General features: G+C 41.6%; 1 protein-coding gene across 12 annotated transcripts in view; it reads right to left on the minus strand.

The window, feature by feature from the left end:
- Positions 1 to 25,779, minus strand: part of nedd4l (NEDD4 like E3 ubiquitin protein ligase) — a 284,446-nt gene that overhangs the window by 110,618 nt on the left and 148,049 nt on the right. For 2 of the 12 annotated variants that reach the window (XM_016995247.2, XM_016995246.2), the window contains exon 1: positions 16,899 to 18,415. The exons of 5 other annotated variants lie outside the window; for them this stretch is intronic. In XM_016995247.2, coding sequence (XP_016850736.2) covers positions 16,899 to 18,068 — 1,170 coding nt within the window. In that variant the 5' untranslated portion in view covers positions 18,069 to 18,415. Of the gene's footprint in view, positions 1 to 16,898; positions 18,540 to 25,779 lie in introns of those variants that run through there. 5 more of the 12 variants (XM_016995248.2, XM_016995250.2, XM_016995249.2 and 2 more) reach the window with 5 other exon arrangements.

The raw sequence follows: 25,779 nt of genomic DNA on the forward strand, positions 1-25,779 counted from the left end.
TTCCAAAACAGCAGTGAATGCATCCACACAGTTCAACTTCCATTTCTGTAAAATTCTGACATCCCCAGCTCTAAAGATGCAACTTTAGAATGGAATTGCAAGGACATAAAGTACAAGAGTATGTGAATTATGCCTGCATAATCTACAACAGCAATTTAAAAATTAGAAGTGAGGATTTTCCCAATTTTCTGAAAAAATGAGAAAAAAGTTTTTTCCTGGGTTTATTTTCACAGGGTTTTCACCATATGTTTTCCTGCCTCTCATCCCCAGACATCTTGAAACTCCAACATTTAATCATTAGGATTTGAAAATGAGTCCCTCATTACAACTTCATATAGAGAACAACCCCCATATTCTTGGAACGGGTATTCACAATTTCATTTGATGTTTGACAAAGTATGGTATTTCTATGTATTTCTATGCACAATTCTATGGTATTCTTGAGCCAAAAGTCCTTTGGTTCAATACGGTTCACTATTATCTAAGATATCTAGATAGACATATAGATATGACTCTCAGGTAATCAGAACTCAAGCAGCCAGAGCTTTCAAACAACCAGTAAAATAATAATAATAATAATAATAATAATAATAATAATAATAATAATAATAATAATAATGCTTTAACATTTTTAAAGCTGTTGCTATAATATAGTAAAGCAGTAAAACTGTGTTATGTCAAGCTTGTCTTTATTTTCTGTATTTCAATATTAATATCAGGTCAATACAGAGTTTATGGCATGATATACTATAATATGGGATAAAGCATTAATAAAGCCTGTTTTTATTTGAATAATTTTATTGAAGGATTTTCCTAGGGATAGGGAGGGGGGGAAGGGGGGAGGGAAAAAAACATCCAAATGGGATAAGGAGGGGGGAGGAGCAATATGATAAAAGCTGGAAAAAAGAGGGAGAGGAAAAAGAAGAAGAGAAAAAAAGCCTGTTTTAATAGTAACTCTCAAGCAACCAGAAACTACATTTACCCAGCATTTACCAATACCCATGGGTACTGGTTAAGTGAGGGTCTACTGTAAATGTGTGTTCGCGCACTTCTGCAGTACTTCTCATTTTGTTCTGGATCCTACAAGGACAAATTTAATCACTAATATGTGTGTGTGCTTCTCTCTGTGTGTGCGTGTCTGTACTGAAGTAATTAGCCAAAATGTTTTGCTCATTCTATATATTTTTACTTCTGCTTTTTAATTGTGCCAATAAAAAGGGGGGAGGAGAAGGGGAGTATTTTCACAGTATTTCTAACTTCTGTTTAATTCTGAACAAATGTCACATTTCTCTCTCTCTTTCCCACATGCATCTTGCGGTAAACCTCAGTCACCATGGAATAGGATAGCTTTTGGATTTCCAAGCCACCCGAATGTGTCCAATAGACGAGGAAATGCAACAACACCACAGCTATGCCGAGGATCCAGGGTAAGTGGTCGGGATGTTGTTTGTTGACATTCAGATTTCCAGGCACAGATCTACGCATACATATGGGAACACCATCACTGGTGAGTAACGCGCACTATTTGATATTAATAGTGGGATACTCTTAAATGAAGGCTGTTAATAGTTGGTATCATTCCCAGCAAGGGGAAGGGAGGGGAAGGGAACCCATGCATTTTAAATAGTAATACGAGAAAAGCCACCAGTACGACTCCAACCCCGTGGAAAATTAAGCTGGCAGCACAAATTGAGGACACTGGATTCTTTTTTATCCCGCCTCCTGTTCCAACATCTGTTTTGGCTGGCGTCGGGCGCAGGCATCCTGACTGATGTCACCTAGCCAGCCCAGGGCTCGGCCGCAGCTTACTGCTCAAGAGGAATACATACCAGAAAAGTCACACAAGAGCATAGAACACAGTTTGGGTAACAGCTTTCTGACAACACTGCTGAAAGCCCGGCTGCTTAGCAGAACCAACCATTCCTTCCATCCCAACCCCTCGAAACAACAACAGCCTCGAAACAGACAAGAACAAGGCTTTTAAATCCTCTTTGTTTCAGTTCATATCCTCCAATGAGTTATGGACAAATAGTGAATCTATACTGCAGAATTAATGCAGTTTGATCCCAGTTTAACTACCATGGCTCAATGCTATGGAATCCACGAAGTTGATGTTTTAGAAAGTCTTTAAACTTCTCTGCCAAAGAGTGCCAGAGGCCCATCAAGCTACAAATACCATGATTCCACAGCATTGGGTGATAACAGTTCAAGTGGGTTCAAACTGCATTAATTCTGCAGTGCAGATGCATCCAGAGTGTCTTGTCTGCCATGAAGTGGCTGGGGAACTAGCTGAAAAAGAATTCTCCCCAAGAGCTTAGTAAAGTTTCTATTGGTCATGGTCCTTTGCAGGAGTTTATTGGGATTATAATGTCCCTAATCACCAAACAGCTCTATTCTTCTGTTCACATTGTGCCACCAGCCGCTCTCCACCCTGGTTGTTCTTGGGCTATCCACACACCACTGAGGCACAGATCCATATATTTACTTACCTTCTATATCAGGGGCAGAGAACTTGAACCTGGCTCTTCTGGGCTCCCACTATGGCTTTCTAGGGAGCTTTAGGGGACCACATCCCTGACCTCATGAAACAACAATCCTTTCCTTCCCAGCCTATGAGAGAAATGCCTCTTCCCAGGTTTGCACCAATAAGTCCCACTCCTTGGCCTTCTCCTCTACAGGAATGTGGCTCCAAGACTGATCCAATCCTCTGGTTGCTGGACTACCATCTGCATTCAGTGCTTAACCTTTCTACATTGTTGCTTTCAGCTTTGCCAACTAACAACTGCAGAGACCCCCGAAATGTCTTACTGTTTTCTTTTCTCTGGCACACACAGGTATGTACAGGTAAATTCTACAAAAAAATAAAGTAGAAGAAAACCATTCAATGTTTCTTGACATGGCACAAAATCCGTTCCCAAAAGAATGTATAAGGCAAGAAAAATATTTAAATTAAATTTAAATTACTTCTATTCTATTTTGAGAAATATTGTTGTCATTGTTGTTGTTGTTGCATACCTTCGAGTTGAAGCCATGCAACAACCAGTAGGCTGTTAGGAATTGTGGGAGTTGAAGTCCATAATACCTGGAGGGCCAAAGTTTGCCGAAACCTGCCCTAAAGCAATTGTATCACAGTGTTTCTCTGTACTGTTTTCATTGGATTTTGGCATTTCTCCAGTCATTTCTATTATTTTAGGTTTGGGGAATTTGTTATTTTAGGTTACTGGATCTTGTGATTTACACTGTATTTTTATATAGACTGCTAAGGTAAAGGTAAAGGTTTCCCCTGATGTTGAGTCCAGTCATGTCTGACTCTGGGGGTTGGTGCTCATCTCCATTTCTAAGCCGAAGAGCCGGCGTTGTCTGTAGACACCTCCAAGGTCATGTGGCCGGCATGACTGCATGGAGCGCCGTTATCTTCCCGCTGGAGCGGTACCTATTGATCTACTCACATTGGCATGTTTTTGAACTGCTAGGTTGGCAGGAGCTGGAGCTAACAGCAGGCGCTCACTCCGCTCCCACGGTTTGAACCTGGGACCTTTCGGTCTGCAGCTCAGCACTTTAATGCACTTCGCCACTGGGGCTCCATATAGACTGCTAGCAATGTTGAAATTTAATGTGGAAGTTATAAACTGAGCAAATAAATAAATAATGCCCAGCAGACAGGCCATTATCCATGTTGGATGGGTGCTAGCCCAAAACATTTGGAAGGGATCCATTGGGGAAGGTTAGTTTGTGTGTTAGCTAAATTCCCTCTCCTGTTCATTTCAGAAGGTACAAGACAGATCCCCAAGAGCTTATTAAGTTAAACATTTGTTTAAAAAAAAAAAAAACAAGGCGGGGAGATAAAATACCACAGTACCGCATAACCTATAATTTTGAAGAGTACAGGCAATGCAAAATAGTTGCAATCTTCTCTTTAAAATTTTACAAATATTTCAGGTGGCTGCTGAGAACCACAGCAATTTAACAGGGTTAAACTTAAAAAATGACAAGTGGAAATACTAACAGCATGCATCCAACAGGGCATATGCACAAACAAGAGACTGGAAACTCTCAACTTTTTTGGACGATCAGTGGTAGACAGGGGACTGTGAGGTATAGTCCAAAGAGGCATTTCTAAAGCTAATTTCAAGCTCTGAAAACCATCGCTTTCCTGCTGCTTCCACTTTGCGCAGTCCCTTCTGTTGGGTTCTGAATTAAGGAAACGTTTATATCCATAAGCTAATGCTTGTACCTGCTCCCTGAAAATAATTTCCTGTGAAAGATTTCTAAGTGAGAGATGATATCATTACTGATAATAAGAAAAAGGAGCATGAATCTGTTCCACAGCTCATTTTATGTCAGGTTAGACAGCTGATGGAACAAGCAATTACACATAGCTTTCTAGTACTCAAAGGTACATAATCTGCGATTGCTAGGTAATTCAGACAAATCATACTTTTATCAAAAACCCTTTAACCATGTTTTCTAAAGGTGAATCTACATTGTAGACTTAATGCAGTTTAATTTAATTTTAACTACCATGGCTCAGTGTTATGGAATCACAGCAGTTTCCTAAGGACTTTAGCCTTGGTGTCATGCCAAACTACAACTCCCATCACTGCAACTCCTTGAAGGGAAAAGCTCAACACAGGTTTTCTACCAGCCATAAGATTGAGAAAGATAGTAATCCCAGGACTAAATCTAATATCGTTGTTGTTGCTGTTGTTGTGTTGTTTTAAGTTGACTTATAGCATTACCTAAGGCAACCATATAGCTGGTTTTTCATGACAAGATTTGTTCAGAAGAGTTTGGCTTCCTTTCAATCTGAGGCCCTATCTACACTGTCATATTATGCAGTTTCAGAATCCAGATTCTGCATTGAATTGGATTATATGGCAGTGTGGACTCATATAATCCAGTGTAAAGCAGTTAATATGGATTCTGAAACTGCATTATATGGCAGTGTAGATCCAGTTTGAAAGTGTGTCACTTGCCTAAGGTTATCCAGTGGGTTTCCATGGCTGGATTTGATCCCTGTCCTCTGGAATCTGTCCAACCACTCCAATATGCTTAGTCTCAAAATATCACAGCTAAAATAATGGACCTATTGAAATAAGCGAGATCTGAATTCAATGTGATACAACTGAACCCATGGGTATGTAACACAACTTCAGGAGTGAGGGTGAATTGGACTGTAGGTGCATCTACACTGCAAATTAATACAGTACGACACAACTTTAATTACCATGGCTTATGCAATCTTGGGACTTATAGTTTGGTGAGGCACCACTATTCTTTGGCAGAGAAGGCTAACACCTTAAAAACTAAATCTCCCATGATTCCATAGCATTACGCATATCACGTAAATTAGTGTCAAACTGCATTAATTCTGCAGGGTACAGGATGTCTAAAGTGGCTAACAGTAAAAGATAGATAGATAGATAGATATAATTTTAATTGTAATTTATACATTTTATAATAGATACTTTGTGAATAAAGATACATTTACCTATTATTTCCTATTTTCCCTGTGTACGGCAACTTTTGGGACACCCTATACGTGTACCTTCTATCATACCCTTGCAAATATATATATTGGCTTGGAAAGACTTATTGTCTTAAAGCTCACTTCTTATTGTTGATCAAGGTTTTGTCGGAGAAGGGGCACGTGCAGCATCCATTAAAAATACCATTATGTCTTCTTTTCTCGTTCTGCATTATGCTTCAGAACTACTGGTAATTCTATTACAAGAAGAAGAAGAAGAGGAAGAAGAATGTCGACATAATGCTGATAATAGTCTTTTAAGAACGTGGCCGATCTGTTTCAGAGCAAAATGACAGCTCATTACGTTTAAATGATCGGTTCCTTATCTCCATGGCTACAGGGTTGGAACCAGGCATTTGAAGCACAGCCCAAGGAATTGGAGCAAACAAGGGAACACGGAAGGAGCAATTGGGTTCATGCTCAACCCCATGGCATAAAAAGAAATACAAATGAGTATAAAAGCCTTATAATTTCCAGAGTTTGGGAATAAGGCATTACAAGGATATTTTTACTTGGAATTAACTCTCCTTCTTTTTATGTTTGTAGTAACTATGGGTGCATCTACACTGTAGAATTAAGGTAGTCTGACACCACTATAGCTGCCTAACTGCCATGACTCGGGCTGGATCTACATTGGTATTTAATCCAGTATTTTATCCCAGATTACTTACTTTGAACTGGATTAAATAGCAGTGTAGATTCATATAATCTAGTTGGAAGCAAATAATCTGGGATTAATAATCTGGATTATACAGCAGTGTCAATCCAGCCTCAGTGCTACAGAATCCTGGAAATTGCAGCTTTACAAAGTCTTAAGCCTTTTAAAATAAATTAAAAAAATGGAGAAGTGGGGAAACAAAAAAAAAAACAGATTTTCATAATATATAACTATAAAACTAAATCTAAAACAAACACAGTAACCTAAGACATACCTACACTAATAAACACACACTAGACACACAACTACTAAAACTACTCTACAAACCACATGCTCTTTACCTGTTGATGTTACTCCTTATTATCCTGCTCCCTTTAGGGAACACTGCATAACCACACTTGCACTTTTAACAACATTTCATGGCTCCGTGTAATGAAATATTGGAATTTGTAGTTCGGTGAGGCACCAGTACTCTTTGGCAGAAAAAGCTAAAAGCCTTGTCAGAATACCACTCCCAGGATTTCATAACATTGAGCACAACCAGTCAAAGTAGTGGCAAACAACATTAGTCTACAGAAGACATGGACAAACTTCAGCCCTCCAGGTGTTTTGGACTCCAACTCCCACAATTCCTAACAGCCTACTAACTATTAGGAATTGTGGGAGTTGGAGTTCAAAACACTTGAAGGGCCAAAGTTTGCCCATGCCTGGTCTACTACAGTGTAACTGCACTCCTCTTTAGATTTAAACAAGACACAACTTATGGGACTTGAATTCAGAATACTTTTGAGAGATGGTATAACGCAATGCTCCAAGTAGAAGCATAGGCAGCACTGTGCAGAAATCCTGGAGGTAGCCAGATGAACAGCAGTAGTAATACACACACACACAAATCCTGCATTCAATTGTAGCTTCCTATCCCAACTTATAGCCAACCACTGGTTGTTTAGCTGGCTCCATCACAATTGTGGTTCCAAAATGAACTCAGAACTATATTTTTTTGAGGCTCTTTAGCTTTTAAAATGAGCCTCAGACTATTTTTTAACAGATCTGTTTGTGTGTGCACAAGCAAATATATAATATAGACCGGTATTCCTTTGAGGACCAAGTGGTCAGAAAAGTTATGAATCGTTTACAATCATAAAATAAGATATATGTGCCTAATAGTTATATTTTTTAAAAAAAGAAGAAGGGAGAGGAAATTCAGTTTTCAAAAAATGAAAATAAAGAAGTCAAGCCTGGCATGACAGTATGCCATCCCTGCCTCATAAAAATAAAAGAGAAGCAGAGATTAATGATGAGAACGAAGTCAACGAGGCATCTCTCCTAAGCCTGGAATACGTGATGTCCCTGCAGAGAGGGGAAATCTAGTCTTCCAATCTTGTGTCATCAACCAGAGGTAAACTAGGACAGGCCGCCCGCCCGCCAAGCTATGCCTGTGACTGCAAAATTGTTCTAGCAGAGCAGCTACCGTTGCTAAGAACAGCCTGATACCACAAGCACTTCTCCCAACACTGGGATCGAAATCCAGACAAAAACATTTCTGGCCGTAACCAGAAAAACCTTGGCTTAAAAATCAGTATTATTTCGTATAACACTTGGATATAATCAGACAAGATGGGAGAGAGATACAAGTCACTTAGGGACCATAGAAGCTCTATATTCCAGTGCACAAAAAGGGTCCACCACCTTCATCAGCAATTCCCAAAGAGTCCAAATCCTTGAATATTTGTGATATTCTGTCAACAAAAATCACAGGATCCACTGCTTACACCAGATGCACCATGTTCTTACATACTGGTAAACCAGCATGCAAAGACACACTACCTCTAAATGTGGGGAAAATACAATATAATAGAAAAGACTTTTGCAGGAGAAGATTATCAGCCATGAGGACCTGCAATACATCTTCCATGTATCTACAAATTAGGTCTTGCACTTTCAATGTTAGGTCACACGCTCTCGGTTTACTCCTCATTTCATGATAACCTGTAATGAAATACATCCTGCCTGCCTGAAAGCTCTTCGGACTAAAAGAGAAAATATTTCAAAGGTCATAAACACTCAGTGGCAGTAGGACTACAGACGCCCCGCATGAATGTTTTCACTCTAAATAAATAAGGCTCGAAACAGCTGCTGCCTACAGACCAAATCCTGGGTCCGATATCAATCAAATACACATGAACTAGCCAAACGGGAAGAGACTCAAAACTTATTCTGTGCTAACAGCTTTCACAAAATGTACTCAGTTTGGGGTTAAGGACACATGCATTTCCAACCACAGTCGCAAAGAATTTGAGTGACTCCAGAGCAAAGCAAAAGGACTCTGGAGCGAAGCGATACCATCTTCTATTTAAGAGCCGCTTGAAATGAGATAGGATCACTTGTAATCTTCCTTACACTGGTATCATGAAATTAGATTACTGGTACTGCACTTGAGGAGGTTCCTGAAACCTGCTTTGTGTTGGCACAAAACGGATCTCACCCAGCCGAAGGAATGCCTTGTGGGTAGGAGTGAGACCATGGGACAATATAGGAGAGACCCAGTCCTTGGCTTCCCCTCTACCATCTACAGTTAGTACATATATACTCATGGATAAATCAACTTCATGCCTAAGTCCCCCTCAGGGTAGAGAAAGGTGGGATATAAATATTGTAAATAAATAAATAATAGATAAGTCAAGGGCAAAATTACGAATTTTGACATGATCTGTGGATAAGTTGAGGATCATTCCATGAACGGGTAGAGCATTAATGCCACCTCAGGGGTTCGGCTGCCCTTGGCCACTCCCTCAATTTCCCTACCCAGGCATTGAAGAAAAAGGCCAAAAGTGGCACCATGGAGGGGAGAGGGGGTCAGTGCTTTTTTTAGGTTCTCTCAGAATGAGCTAAGCGTTTGCTTTTCACCACTCAGCTCAGAGAAGAGTATGGTTCCTTTTTAAACCAAGATTTAATATAGCACTCACTCTGACGTGTGGATAAGTCAGATTTTGGGGGTTGGTTTTCTGACTAAAATTTCTAGACTAATACATGCATAGTTGCCAACATTTCATATGTACAGTGATGGCAGTATTGAGTTGGGGGGGGGGGGGATGAAGGGATACAAGCATTTTAGACTCCATTCAGTGGCTCTGCTAACCAGGGGATTTGGGAGGCTGCAACATGGTATAGTTGTTGGAGCATTGCACAACAACTCTGGAGGCTGTGGTTCAAATATCTGCTTACCCATGAAATCCACTGGGTGACCTTGGGCAAGTCACACTTTCTGTCTCAAAAAAAGGCAAGGGCAGACATCTTCCAAATAAGTCTTGCCAAAAAAATCCTCTGATAGAGTCACTCTCAGGTTGCTATAAACAAGGCACACAACAGCATTAAAAAAAGAACCTACATTTTCAAATCTCTGTGCCTTTGCCTAAAAGAAATAACCATCTGTCTTGGAATTATAGTCAAATAATAAAATTATTTAAAGACAATAAAGAGCTTTCAAGAATTTGTACCTGAGTTTTTTAATGTTCAAATGGCAAATGAAATATTGTGTGTCTTTTCTTTATTCTGCTCACTGAACTCACAACCAGGGAGTGGGGTTTGATGAGTGAAGTTTGACAATTTCCAGATCTTTCTTCCATTCCATCTCAAAACAACATGACTGTAACATTGTCATATCTCTTGCTGATATTTCCCCTACATGGTTCTTGAAAAAATCTTTGTCTAAACAAGTAACATTTTGAAAACTTGCAATGCTTAATTTTGTGTCTTTTTGGCCTGCTTAATAAAGGTATCCTCGCAGTATGGACTTTGGAATTTATTTTATGTTCAAAACAGTTACCTGTGTATTTATGCAATAAATGTATTTGATGGGAAAGCCAACTTTCATTGCAAAATATATTTTTAAATCCATTCCTATGCCTTCCCTGAAAATTGTATTTTAGATTCAGAACCTGATACAATTGTCAGGAGTGATTGTTCTGCCAGACAAAAATGAAAGTGTCTACAATAACAACACCCCACCCCCAATATGATATTGTAGATTCTTATTTTGCCAGGGTTAATGGTGATAACACAACAGGGCAGAACTACAGTGAGATCATGCCATTTTTGGGGGAAGGTTTTATTTATTTATCATGTCAGGAGCAAATTGAGAATACAGTTATAACACAAATCACAAAGTTAAAAACTTGGAATTGTACTAAATTTTGGGAATCTGAAAAAACCTAAATGTTCATTATACCATGTAAACCACCCAATACCAAATTCTATCTTAAATGTCCTATCGTTCATTTATTCGCCCACCTATGATTTGTAACTATTAAGTTTTGAACATAGTTATGGATAAACCATCCCCAAAATTCCTATGCACTACAATGGTAAAAAAAATATTTTATGCTTCCATTTTCATGATCTTTCTTCCAGGTTTTTAGATCAATATTTGTTAATAGTCCATTGATCATGACAAACTGTTTGTGACTTTCCTTAGAATAAAGAGCTAAAGCAGGTCTATGTTTTTTCCACCACACCACAAATATCAGAAAAAAACACTGGTCTAGTTCAGGTATAATTTATAATCATAATCTGCATGTTCCTTCAAATTGCTTGTTCATTTATGGTAGCATCAGGATTTTATTTTTAACACTAAGTTTTTATTGATCATTTTCAGAATTTTTTAACATTTACTTTTAGATATTGAACATTTTAAATACATTTACATTCTTAAGACAAGGAATGCCCAGAGGTGGTTTTGCCATTTCCCTCCTTTGAAATATGACCTACAGTACCTTGTACTCATTGGTGGTCTACCATCCATGGTTGATCCAGTTTAGCTTCCAAGATCAGACAGGATCTGATGCCTCTGAGATATTTAAGCCATATCATTTATTTCACATTATGAAAACACTCTGTAAGCTCTTATATTCTCCATTCTGCTACTCTGCATCCACCTTGGACTAGCTTTCATTTGTCAACTAAACAGGATCCAAAGTCATGATCTAATATAACTTCAGTTACATTAATCCAGTTTTTATTTGGCTTCTAACACACCATACAGAAAATGAAAAATGGAAGGACACTACTAAAAATGGAAAAGTTTAATCTTGTTACTGAAGAGTAAGGGGAAGCGAGTTTAACAAAGTTACTTCTGGAACTTCCATAATCTCCAAACCATACTTGGTGAGTATGAAAGTTGTTGTTCAAAATAATTTGTCCTCGAAGGTTTGATGAGGGAGCATCCATCCCCAGTACATTCGGGTCCAGGGGTTGAACTGAATTGGCCTTCTGTGCATAGTGCTACTAAATCTCCTTTTATCCTTGGAATATACAAAGTACATACCTCTACAATACCTGGTGGAGAATTTTAATTTGTAAAGAAACTACTTTTCCTGCACAAACTAGACTTAAAAAAATACCTATCTATATAATGAGGAATAACAGTTTAATCTTAGCCGTGTTTACAGCATCAATCAAGACTTCTGACACACAATGAAAACTGTAAATAGGTTTTGTTCATACCTAGCTTCTCACTGTGGCTTTGATCATTCTAAGGATGTAGCCATACTGCAAAATTATTTTGATTTAAGCACTTCAAGTGAATTCTGGGATTTGTAGTTTTGTGAGATATCTCTTCTCTGAAAGCTCTGGTACACAAATAAACTAAACACTAAAACGTTACATACTAATGTGCATTTCTGTATGCCAGGTTTCAAACTGTCATAAGGAAATGAAAAGTACCACCCCCCTTTAAATCAGTGCTTCCTAACCTGTGGTCCATGGACCACCAGTGGTCCTCAAGAACTAAAATATGGTCCACGCCTCACCGTTACTACACCATTGCAACGAGAGCCACTTGTCTTGCGAAACCCGAGGCAACGGGGATGTTGGGAGGGGAGAAGCTGACCTACCCACGAAAGGTTTGACAACAAGCCTCCTGACTTCTGCTTCTCTTTCTCCTCTCCTCCCCTGAGTGGAGCATGGGATAGACCAAATCAGCTCTGGATTATTAAATATGGTTTTCTGTGGGTGAGCAGATGGCGACTACTGGATGGCATATGTTCTGTATCAGAAACTAGAGTTGATGTGGTCTATCCAATACAATTCTCTGAATCAGCACCCCAAATAACCAAACTGAATCTAAAGTTGCCCAAAAATGATTTGGTAACCCTTTTGGTACTAAAGTTGGAGAGTGGTCTTTGGTCAAGTGGTCCCTGGCCAAAATTGGTCCCTGGTCAAAAAAAGGTTGGGAACCACTGTTTTAAATAATTGCTTTATTAATATAATTGTAATTGTAGTAGAATGGAGTTTTAGGGCTATTCTCTTACTTCTGTATTTTTCTAATTTAGACATCTATCTGGTTGTGGCAAGAAATGATAGCCATAAAAGTGACTAGGAATAAAAAGTTACACTAAGTCTTGCCTGAATGTTTAAAAACAAAATATGCACACAAATCAAATCCGTGACCGTAATTGTGGAACCATCTAGATATGCAAGTAACGTAACAGAACTGAGAACAACACCAGATCAAGAACTCTTTCACAATAGCATTATGATTCTAATTTCATTCTTGTGGAATCCTGGATTTTGTAGTTCAGTGAGGTCCAAATGCTCTCTGTTTGAAAATTTTGCATGCCTCTCCATAAACTGCAAATCCCAGGGATCCTATGGTAGTTAAAGTCGAATCACACTCTTTTAATCGTGTTGTGTGGTTGAGCCCCAGATATGAATCCAACAGAACACAACACTAGTCTACAATGAAAATCTGACTGAACAAGCATCCAATCAGATGGATTCAAGTGTGTATGAAATACTGCTTCACAAGTATAGTACTTTTGTACATAATCACTTCATCAGAAGGTGATTGGTTTGGTCCATCTTCCTAGAACTGTTCCCAACACTATAGCAAATAGGAAAGTCCATATATCTGTATAGAAAACTCTCTATGCATATCTCGGCCTTCTTTTATATATACAAATTACAAAAGGGTATCAATTTCTACAGCGTACTTTATAATTACACTTTTTTGTGAGCACAACTTTTACAGACTGGTCTATGGACCTAAAATGGTCCTGTCATCAAGTATTGCTTATTAAATTATCAGGATGGTATATTTGGTAAATAAAAGGCGCCAGAACTAAACTATGTTTATGGCATAAGAAGGGAATGTGGGTTTGTTTTTAGGGAGTAGTTTTCAAAAATATCAATTAACTTTTTTCCTCCTAAGATTGAAAAAATACCTCAAACAAAAAAGGGATGTTTCTGTGTCCTATACTATTAGTATGGAAATGAATACACATGGGTATTTAAATCTGCCTCTATGAAGTCATAGCTTCAAGTATTGCCTATTAAGTAATCATGAATCTTCAGGAAAAACACAAATGGTATTTTCAGTAAATAAAAGGTCCCAGAACAAAACCATGTTTGTGGCATGAGAAGAAGGACAGTCAGTTTTGCTTTCAGATATCAGTTTTCAAGAACGTCAAAGGACGTTCTTTCTTCTAAGATTAAAAAACAAAAAGGGAACTTATCTATCCAAACGTGTCTCCCGCTATGACCCACCTCGAAGCTTAAGATCGTCGGATGAGGCCCTGCTCGCGGTCCCGTCAGCCTCACAGGTGCGGCTGGCGGGGACGAGAGACAGGGCCTTTTCAGTAGTGGCTCCCCGCCTATGGAACGCCCTCCCCATTGAAGTCAGGCAGGCTCCCTCCCTCCTATCCTTCCGTAGGAAGGTAAAAACTTGGTTGTGGGGCCAGGCTTTCGAATAAGAATCAGCAGCATTAATTACTATTATGTATACTGGAACTCAATTGACAGACCCAGTCTTTTAAACTTGTACACGCCTATCTATATTTTATAAATGCATTTTATGAATGTTATATGTAAGTTAATTTTTTAACTAATTTATAGTGTATTGTACTGTTTTTATATGTCTGTTTTATTGTAAGCCGCCCTGAGTCCCCTGTTGGGTGAGAAGGGCGGGATATAAATATTGTAATAAATAAATAAATAAATAAACTTGGACGGTCATTACAAAAAAGAATACAGGTGGGTATTTAAATCTGATTCCAGTTTTTAATTTAAAAAGCTTTATCTCTGTATAGTTAAACAAATGGAACAAAATTCATGCTGGCTTAATTCATTTAAAACAATTATTTTATATTCTTTACAATTTTGTTTATAGGAATTTAAACGATATTTGGATTTACTGTTTACTTCTCTATTTTTGTGTAGGAGTTTTTGGCATCCTGAACTCTTATATAAAGAGGGGTATGTGACATAGAAATCAATCAATCAAATAAATTAATAAATAAAGGAATTGTATTGTGAGTGACAAAGAAAACAAATGATGGATCTGTTGCTCTTTGGATATTGCTGGATGATAGTTTCTGTCATCTATGACTACCAGTTATGGTGGTTGGGGCTAATAGGAGTTGGGAGTCCATCAAGAACTAAAGACCTCATAAGATTTCAGAAAATAAGGAGGGTCAGGTCCAGTTAATATAAAGTTGGAAGACTAAGAGAGACCCCCAGGTTAGGCCAGGAAAGGATCCTGTCTAAAACCCTAAAGAACATCTGCCAATTAAAGCTGACATTACTGTACTAGATGGACCAATGGTCTGACTATTGTTAAATTCTTGTTCTATCTGTCCTATAAGGAATATATTATACCTCTACCTTTTTGAAAACTCTGTAATGGGAAGCATACCAGAAGCTAGATATTTACCCCTAAAAACTCAATAAATAAATGGATTCCCAAAGGCGGTGCCATCTGCCATTAAAATCTCATCATCTGCTTAGAACTGGCGACTGTTGTCTGATACAGAGAACATAATTTAAAATAACTATAGACTTCACAGGTAATTAAAAGCTTTGTGATGTTGTTGTCATCTAATGCAACCCTGTCTGTCTCACTTGAATTTATTCTCATATTATTTGTTATGTCCAATGTTTAAATTACCAAATACTACATGCAATATGGAATTAAGAAGTGTCACAATAAAACTTCTAAGGAGATGTAGATGTACAAATTTCTGTCTGTGATATATCTACATTTAGTAATTTAATATCGCAAAAGTTGTCACTCCTAGTCCCCTGGTTGCATCTTTCTGATCTTATTCTATGCTGAGTCCATTATTGGACACAGTCACACAATTGAATACTTTAACTTTCTCTGAACCCTCAGTATGGGGAAAGATATTCATTTAACCATCTTGGACAGTATAGAAAATATACACCTAACGCCCATATCGTTAAGACTGTTAAAAGAACTCATAGGGGAGCTTTGCTCATTCACCTCCTTCATGTGAATTTAGTACTCAATAAAACACACACACACACACACACACACACACACACACAGAGAGAGTTTGCACGAGAGTTCAAATAAGTTCAAATAAGAAACCTTTACAGCTTAAAAAATTCAAACACCGGAAATTCAGCAAACAAAATAACCTTAAACCATTTAATGTCATTTCAATATGTCCAAAATAAAACCAGAGGGATGTGGTAAAGAGAGTAAAAACTCAGCAGAATTTAAACCAAATAAATGTTTGCTGGAATGTGTTTTCTGTTTCCTCTCAATCTGGAAATTTTAAGAGCGATATTTCCTACACTAATAGTAAAACACTATGCCTAAAAGAAAAATAGCACACCATACTGACATAATGATACTTAAGAGAAAAGAAAGATGTCATCATGAACCTGATTCCTTTATCTGGGATGCAGTTGGTGCTAGGTGTCTATAATCTTCTCAATGGTGTGATAGGCACATATCAGTAAGTTAAACTGGGGTAGAATAAAAGTCTTTTGTATTAAGCAGCAACCGTCACAATGCCTTCCCACAGTTCGATGCTACTTTCCAGCATCGAACTGCAATATATGCCATGATTACACAGACGGAAGCAATACGGGCCAAACACATCTCTTTTGTTTGTTTTCATATGAAGCTGGAACATTTAAGGGACTAGAGGCATTCAAGCAACAATAAAGCATATTTTTAAAAACCTTGGCATTTGTTTATTTGTTTATTATCTATCCTTCTGTGGAAAAGCTAAGCCTCCTATTTGTAGAATATGAAATATAAAGATTTATCTCACTCCAAAACTGGATCATACCTAATTTGTTAAGACTAACGGCTGAAATAGTAGTACAACCAAAACTGAAATGAACAAATCAAAGTGTTTGGGATTCTATGACTACTTTTTCATATTTATAAGCAATTAACACAAAGCAAACAAAAAGACACTAAAGTATAAGCATTAACACTTTTGAACATCAGCTTTTGATCCTTAACTTTTAACGAGGTATTGGTTGCTTATTCAGACTTACATAGTATTTATGACATAAAAAGCATAAAAATAAGGATTTTAAAAATAGGCAGTATTTCTATATAATAGTTTATAGATTTTTGTAAAAAAAAAAAACCCAACAACAACAACCACCCAACTGTATTTAGACAACGGAGTAATGAATTAAGTAACTCATGAGTCACCAGGAGACCTGAAAACATTGCACTGGAAGTAGTCATAACTGAAAGCTACCTTAGCCTAACAAAACATAGATGCTTTCAGATTGTTCTGGAAGAACGTAGGTCTTTCTAACATTGCTATATGATATTTCACAACTATGTGACCTGCATGAAGCATTCTGAGTTTCCATTCCCCTTATCCCCTGACTTAAGACAATCTAAGTGAAAGCTTAGGTTACCACTTTGTTAACATTTCTACTTACTGATGAATTAGTTGCAACAGGAGCAGAACCAGTTGAATTCTCTGATCCAGAACTTTGACCTTTCTCATTAATCCCACGAGTTACAAGAATTCTGAAGTGCTGCTGCCTTGAGTTTTGATCTGGGTGGATTTTAAACATGCATCCTTGCCCTGGAGAAACCCGCTCCACTGGATTGCTTCTGGATTTTTCAGTGCCATTCCTGCTATTTCCGTGAAGTGTTGAATTCACACCTTCACCCTCCATGGGGTTAATGCGTTCTGGCTGTGGATGAACTGGGTATGAGGTACTTCTCTCCAGACGTATTCGTGGATACCTAACCAACCGATCCCCTTTCGTTCCTGTAAAACCAAAATTGTAGTCTGTCTCCGTACTATTTGCCTGAGGCTGCTGCAACTGGAAAACAAAGAATTTCTTTCCTGAATTGGTAGAGCCTTCTGGCAAATGTTGCAAAGACCAGCGCCTGGGTTCTGAGGCCGAAGCATTGTTTGGAACCTCTGAGTCAAAGGGCATCAGCGTAACATGAGGCATGTCCACACTCGAAGCCCGATGCTGAATCCTTACCCTGCCAATGTTTAAGCCCAATCCGGTTTTGTTTCCTTCGTGGTCTTGGCCAGTGGCTGCACCACTGTCAGTCCAGTTATTGGAAGGGATGGTGCAAAATATCCTGTGATTAGACGGCTCTCCGTTAACCTCATACCCTGGGTTCTCCATTTGCCTGGGTGGAGAGTTGTCCGGGGTGACCTGCTGACTGTTCGAAGAAGAATGACTTCCATCAAGAGATGCACAATGCTCCCCTAAATCTGAAAAGTCCCCCATATCTTCTGGGGGGGATTCTGTGCCCTCACATTCATCGGCATGACCATTTACAGCTTTGCGCTGGAGTGAAATCTGCACGGAAGAGCTCCTGGTGGGCCGGGCATCTATGCTGTTGAGAAGCTGAGGAATAAACATAGAGGTGCTCCTTTTCAAGGAACTGGCTTCCCGCAAATCCCCGTGGCCATCTCCACATTCGGCCCTTCGCCTGGAGAAAGTATGAGGCCCGTTCCTTCTGGGCAAAGTGTGGCATGCCATGAAAAAGTCATCCTCTTCTCTCTCACGGTCGAGGATCCCTGACTCGGGAGCGGTGTTGCTTCGTCCGGAGCCAAAATGAAACCGCAGCCGATGGGCCATGGTTTCAGGAGAAAGGAGAGGGGAGGGGGAGACAGCGACGAGTCCAGGCACTGCCAGAAATTAAGAACTAAAGACATAAACTCCAAGAAAAAGTGTCCCATCTGCCAAACTGTTAGCACTACTGCACCGATAGAGACAGGCAGCAGAAATAGCCCAAGTGGCAAGCAGCATTCCAGGCATGATTGGATAAGAGCAATCGGTGCTCCTCCAAACTGTGACATAGGGTAGGATGGCTGGCATCACATGACCCATTTCCCCCTCTCCAGTGCAAGCAACTTTTTTTTCACTTTAATACCAGCAATAGACTGAAACAGCACCTTCACAGCTGTTCCTTTTCCATCAGAAAAGGAGCGGCCCCAGCGGGAGATCTCTCACAGCTGACTAAGGCAGCAAACACACTCGACTCCACTATAAATCTAAACTGCATCATATTCACGGAACATTTCTGTACGAAGCCAAAAGAAAAAGAAAGACAAGTGGGGCGAACCCACACAGGATCTCTCCCTCCCTCCATGAAAAATAAATCCACTTAAAACTTTCATGCAAATTGGGAATCACCAAGGGAAAAAATGGTTGGGCGAAGGCAGAGAGAGAGAGAAACTGAAATTTTGTTTGTTTAAAGTTGGCTGCAAACTTCAGACTACTGCAAATACTTATCAGGGAATGCTAGAAACCACATCTTTCCCTCTATATGCCTGAAGCAATTTCAGCAGCAATACATTCCTGTAGCAACAGACACAGATATCATATTGCCACCATAAACAGATTATAATAACCCAGTTTGGCTATAGACAGAACTTTTGGGAAGGAAAGAAACAGAGAAAAGAAACTCTTACATGCACAACTCAAGAAGCAGCCAGTAGCGAGCAGCAGTCTCTCTTTCCCAGTTTTTAAGAGGTCGGGAAGGCAAGTAAAATCTGGAACAGGGTGTGCATGAAGAGCTGTACAGATCTGACTTAAACACCATACATAAACGCTGCCCAGCGCTGGCAAACCTCCAGTGAGAAAGTTTAGCAATATTAGTAGCTTGGGTTGCCAGAATGGAACAGAGCTCTGCTTTATTAGGAGCCAAAAGCATCAGAAGAACTAACAGGCGGTCTGAAACCCAAAATTAAACAATGCCCGAATTCGGCTCTGCTCTGTGTGGTAGTTTAAATAATAGGGAGGGGAAGTATGGCTGAAGTACAACTGAAAACGCTCCTTCAAGAATGAATTTAGAGGCAAGGCAATGAAAGCAAACAGTACTGTCAAAGAGGCGAGGACAACAACTGGCTTTGTAAATGAAAGCTTCATAGAGCTAAAGGGGAAAAGAAATCTTATACAGGTGTCAGGCCTGAGTCACGTCCTAGACATTTAAGCCTTGGTTTTCAAGCAGCTTATTTTCAGACAGAGAAATAAAACAGCTCTGATTACAAAGGGAAAAGGGGAACAGCACTGACATTACCATCCTCTATTGTGTTAATAGGTTGCAAGAGACAACAACAACAACAAAAAATAAGGAGGTGGGGGATAAGTGATTATTTGCTATACAGTAATAATGATAATAATAAAGACGAATCCTCCAGCATTATTTTAACACAGTTTTCAGACTTTGGAGCCTATTTCCATATTATATGAGCAAGCAACCCTTTGGCAGGAAAACAATCCTTGGAGAAAAGAAAGGTCAGTCCATAAGGTTTGAAGTTTGATGAACACACCAGTTTATCCACTCAAGGCTTCATTCATTTTCAAAGACGTCAATATTCAATTCACTTCAGTGGAATGACAGCAAAGATATCCCAGAGCAACCATAGCATCCAAAAAGTCTATCCTGAAGGGAAGTTGTGGCATATCCTCCTCAAACCCTAGCACCAACTTTGTTATTCTGTTTCTTCTGTTATTCTGTAATTTCTTATGGCAACTCTAAAGCAGAATTTATTCACAATGTGTTTGCTCTTGCCTTTCTCTAAGGCTGAAAAGTGAGACTCACACAAGGTCATACAGTGGGTTTCCATGGCTGAGCAGGGATTCAAACAGCGATTTCGCAGTCTCCTAGTCAAACACTCAAACCACGATACCACACTGGCTTTCAACTTTGGTGGATATTTGTGACAAAAGATGGGCAGAAATATGATTAAGTATTCTTCCATCATGTCAACTTTCTTTTTGTATTATTGAAAACACATGTGGTGGGAGCTCTTTTCCTTGCTAAGCGTATGTTAATTTATTTGGCCAATGTTGTGTTTCAGTTTACTCCTTTCCACCAAAACAGGTCTATGTGGTAGTTTGCAACCAGTGTTTCAAAGCAAGGCTAGAATAAATGACTGTGATGAACCATGGGCCTTGTAGTCCTGCTCAGGACATTGTAATCCCTGATGAAGATGAAAACTTGGGTTTTTTACCTTCCCAGTCTGAACTGGATTCCTCTCAGCCAGATCCTTCCCAGGCAGATCTGGAAACCTTGCACCTGCAAGAAAGTTGTGCCCCAGAAGTATGTCAAACAACCCCAGAGCCTACTTCTCCCGTGTTCTTGCGCCGGGAGTTTTGTAAACAACAGAGAAGTTTGGATTCAGCTTCGCGCAGGAGTGCGAGGATAGCAGCTAAGAATGTTGCCAATTAACATTGGTTCTCGTGAGAATCTTTAAGGAGTTTAACATCTGGTCTCAGAGTTTAGCTTTCGTTTCTGATTCCCAGAGAACCGCTTTGGTGAGAAAGTTGGACTCTATATAGGTGTTTTGCCCGCGTAGCAACTTCGCGGAGTCAATTCGTCAGCCTACGGAGCGAGTTGTGTCTGGACAGCGCGCTCCGATTCAAGCCTCGCTTCAGCTCAAGCCTTGCCTTGCTATCCAGCCTTCGCCTTGCTTCCCAGCCTTTGTTTACCTACGGACTTTGCCTTGTTTCCCAGGACTAATCCTTGCCTTGTTTCACGGATTTTACCAAGTTATTCCACGGACCTTGTTCTTGTTCTTAGTTACCTTGTTCCACGTTCAAGCCTTGTTTCAAGTATCAAGTTATTTCCTAGCCACGCTCAAGTTTTATGGACTAAAGGACCTTGTCATCTCCCCTCACTTTGCTTGGCAAAGTGAGTGTTTCGGTTATTGGATTTCAACTTTGGACCTTAATATTTCTTATTGGACATTGCTTTTTTGGACTAATTCTGACCTTTCCTGAAGGGTCTAATTCTGGACTATTTTCTATACTTGTTTTTATTAACTTTATATATTCCTTCAATAAAGATATTAGTTAGATTCTGGCCTCTGTGTATGGTTATTGGTGCCTCTGCCGCCTGGGTCGTGACAGTTTGACTCCGCCACCCATAAGCACCAACTAACCGAGGCCAGGATGTCTACCGGAGCCGCGCCGGCTGGACAGCCGCTCAGCTACACCATCAGCAAGGACGAAGTGGACCGCATCCGTGACAGACTCAACGCGCAGGAAGGAGAAATAAAAGGGTTGAGGGAGCGCGGAGTTCGCCTCCCGGCCATGGCGTTGCCTACCAAGTTTTCTGGAGAAGCTGCTAAGGTTCATGTTTTCCGCCGCCAATGTCAAGCTTATCTAGAGGCCCGTGATGCCGAGTTTCCCCAAGAAGACATCAAGGTGGCGTGGGTCTACAGTCTTCTAGATGGACCAGCGGCTAGCTGGGCGACGGCCCTGTTTGATCAAGCCTCCCCCCACCTAAATTCAGCACAACGCTTCTTGGATCACCTTAAGGAGACCTGGGGAATCGAGGACAATTTGGAGGCAGCCGGTCACAAACTCCGGCGCCTCCTTCAAGGAGACAGACCCATGTCTCAGTACATAGCCGAGTTCCGCGTGCTGGCCCACAACACCGGCTGGAACGATGTAGCCCTCAGAGGACAATTTCGGGAGGGTCTCAACATTGAAATGCTGGAAGAAATCTCCAAGGTGGATCCTCCCCAGACCCTCGAGGCACTCATTGATCAATGTTTACGGGCTGAAGTCATGATTGCCAACAGGAAACAATGGGTTAGAGGCCAGGGCGGTAGAGCCGGGGCAAAACCCCCCGCTTCCGCCAGTGTTCAGCCACGTCCGGTGTGGAGACCCCCGCCGCCAACCCCATACCCCAGAGGAGGCGAGGAGGTGCCGATGCAGTTGGGCAATGTGCGTCCCAGACTAGATGCCGCCGAGAAGGCCCGTCGTCAACGCTTGAACCTCTGCTGGTACTGCGGGAACGGGGGCCACTTCGCCAGAGAGTGCCCAGCCAAAGGGAAGCCTGCCGCCCGTCTTGCGGCGGCGTCCTCCACGGAGTCGAAGGCGTCTGAGCCGACTGGCACACAGCCGGCGGGGGAAGCCAACGACCGGGTGTAGAGAGGCTCGCCAACCCGGTCAAAAAATCCATCCAAGAGCCGCCAACCGGGGTCCTGTTCCTTCTCGTGGTCACATTATGGTCAGCAAAAAGGGGACCCGTCATGATCCACGCCATGATAGACTCTGGAGCTACCAACAATTTCATCGATAGAGAGTATGCCGACTCTCTGGGATTACAATATCATGATTTCAAGAATGCCCGTGTGGTGCAAGCCATAGACGGCCGTCCCCTCAAGACGGGCCCCGTAAGCCAGTGGTCGGAACCCACCAGGATGTGGATAAGGGAACATATGGAAGAGATTTCCTTCTTTGTTACCGAGGTTCCCCATTTCCCTGTGATTTTGGGAATTCCATGGCTGACACTCCACGACCCTAACATCTCCTGGTCCAACAGAGAACTGCAGTTTGCTTCACCGTACTGCCAAAACCATTGCCTCGTAGCCAAGGTATGCCATGCCACAGACTCCGAGCCCATCATCACCTTGCCAAAGAAGTACTCCGAGTATTGGGATGTATTCAATGAGAAAGAAGCCGAAAAATTACCCCCACATAGACCTTATGACTGTGCCATTGACTTGGAGGAGGGGGCCCCGATCCCGCGAGGGCATCTCTACTCCCTGACTGAACCAGAGCAAGAAGCTCTCAGGGAATTCTTAGAGACAAACCTTCGCAAGGGGTTCATCAGACCCTCTCAATCCCCAGCCGCCTCCCCAGTGATGTTTGTGAAGAAGAAGTCAGGGGAATTACGCTTGGTGGTGGACTACAGAGCATTGAACAATATCACCAAGCGGAACAGCTATCCCCTGCCCTTAATCTCGGATCTACTGGACCGACTTCGAGGAGCCAAGGTCTACACCAAGCTGGATCTTCGGGGGGCTTATAATCTAGTTCGCATCAGAGAAGGGGACGAGTGGAAGACCGCCTTCCAGACTAAATTCGGATTATTCGAGTCCCGAGTTATGAATTTCGGTTTATGCGGAGCTCCCGCAACGTTCCAGCATTTTGTCAACGATATTTTTCAGGACTATCTAGACAGATTCTTGATAATCTACCTGGACGATTTTTTGGTGTTTTCCAGATCACAATCAGAACATGAGAACCACGTCAAAATGGTGTTGCAACGATTGCGGGATCATGGACTTTATGCCAAGCTAGAAAAATGCGCTTTTGATCTACAAGAGGTAGATTTCCTTGGCTACCGCATCTCGCCTCTAGGGCTTTCCATGGATCCAGCCAAAGTTTCAGCAGTATTGGAATGGCGGGCGCCAACTAACAAGAAAGAGGTGCAGCGTTTCTTGGGGTTCGCGAACTACTACCGCAAGTTCATTCCAGATTTTGCCCGCTGGTCCGACCCCATCACTAGCTGCATCCGTGGAAAGCAGCCTTTCCGCTGGACTGATCAAGCAGAGAAAGGGTTCCAGCAACTGAAGAAACTATTCACCTCCCAGCCAATTCTACAGCACCCAAATCCTGGAACCCCTTTTGTGGTGCAAGCGGACGCCTCTGATGTGGCAATTGGGGCTGTACTCTTACAACCGGTGGGAGATCACCTCCATCCCTGTGCCTTTTATTCTCGTCAACTAACCACACCAGAGAGGAATTACACCATTTGGGAAAAAGAACTACTGGCCATAAAGGCAGCCTTTGAAACTTGGAGACATTGGCTAGAAGGGGCCAAATTCCCCATTGAAGTCCACACTGATCATCGTAATCTAGAACATCTAAGAACTGCCCGCAAACTAAATCAGAGGCAGCAACGTTGGGCTTTATTCTTTGAACGTTTCAACTTCCAGATCCATTATGTGACCCCAGCTCAAACCAAGCAAGCAGACGCCCTGTCACGTAAACCGGAATACGCTGCAGGACGCAAGGAGACCTTTGAATCCCAACTGCTACAACCTGAGAACTTTGCCACGCTCACAGTGGGGAACACCAAATCCAGTCCCATTGGTTCAACTTCCCCTACTCCAGGACCCATCTGTGCTCAAGAAATCAGGGCTAGTCAGCAAGCAGATGCCTGGGCGCAGGACCAACTTCGCCAAGGTCTGCATTTTCCCTTTTCGCTTAAAGATGGGCTGCTCTGCTATAGAAATCATGTTTATATCCCACCCGGACCGGGCAGGGAAAAAGCGCTTCGTCTGTGTCATGACTGCAAACCAGCAGGACACTTCGGACTATTTAAAACCATGCATTTGATCCTAAGAGATTTTTGGTGGCCCAAGATCCGCAAGGATGTGGAAAAATATGTCAACACCTGCCCAGTATGCCAGCGCTCCAAGATACGAAGGGAGAAGCCCTCAGGGCTTTTACACCCCCTTCCTACCCCATCTCGCCCATGGGAAATAATTTCCGCGGATTTCATCACTGACCTACCACCTTCCTGTGGATTCACCACGATCTTAGTGGTGGTGGACCTATTCACCAAGTTAGCCCATTTCATTCCCTGCGAAGGCCTCCCCACGGCCAAAGAAACTGCGGATCTATTTCTTCAGCATGTTTTCAGACTACATGGATTGCCCAAGAGTTTAGTCACAGACCGTGGATCTCAATTCACCTCTCGTTTTTGGAAGGCACTACAAAAACTACTGGGCATAGACTCTCGCTTATCTTCAGCTCATCATCCCCAAACAGATGGGCAAACGGAGCGCACCAATGCCACTTTGGAGCAGTATCTTCGCTGTTATGTAAACTACCAACAGGACAATTGGGCTTCTCTGTTACCACTGTCTGAGTTTGCCTACAATAATGGAGTTCAAGCTTCTACAAAAGAAACGCCGTTCTTTGCAAACTACGGTTTCCATCCACGTTTCTTTTCCCCTGTCATTGAAACTTCAGAAGTTCCCGCAGCAGAGGATTGGCTGCAGGAACTCACAGCGGTGCAACAACTTTTGCTCCAGCAACTGGACCAAGCCAAGGAGGACTATAAACGCCACGCTGACAAACACCGCCAGCCGGGCCCCGAAATCAAGGTAGGAGATCGGGTTTTTCTGTCCACTCGCTTTCTGCCCTCCCACCGCCCATGCCGGAAGTTAGATGCCCGCTTCATTGGCCCCTATCCAGTGGTGGCGCAATTAAACCCCGTGACTTTCAAACTCCAACTTCCGCGTTCAATGCGCATTCACCCAGTGTTTCACCGTTCCCTGCTCCTTCCGGCGGATGGTGTGCGTCCTGATACAGACCAACCGGCCCCCCCTCCTGTTTTGATGAAGGGGGAGGAGGAGTTCGAGGTTGAGGACATTTTGGATTCTCGCTTTCATCGCCGCCGCCTACAATATCTCATTGACTGGGTGGGTTTTGGGCCTGAGGAACGCTCTTGGGAAGACGCCTCCACAGTCCATGCTCCTGATCTAACCCGTCGCTTCCATCTGACCTATCCCACCAAACCGCGACCTCGCGCCTCGGG

The sequence above is a fragment of the Anolis carolinensis genome, chromosome 2 (assembly GCF_035594765.1).
Source record: "Anolis carolinensis isolate JA03-04 chromosome 2, rAnoCar3.1.pri, whole genome shotgun sequence".
In the NCBI taxonomy this organism is placed as follows: Eukaryota; Metazoa; Chordata; class Lepidosauria; order Squamata; family Dactyloidae; genus Anolis; species Anolis carolinensis.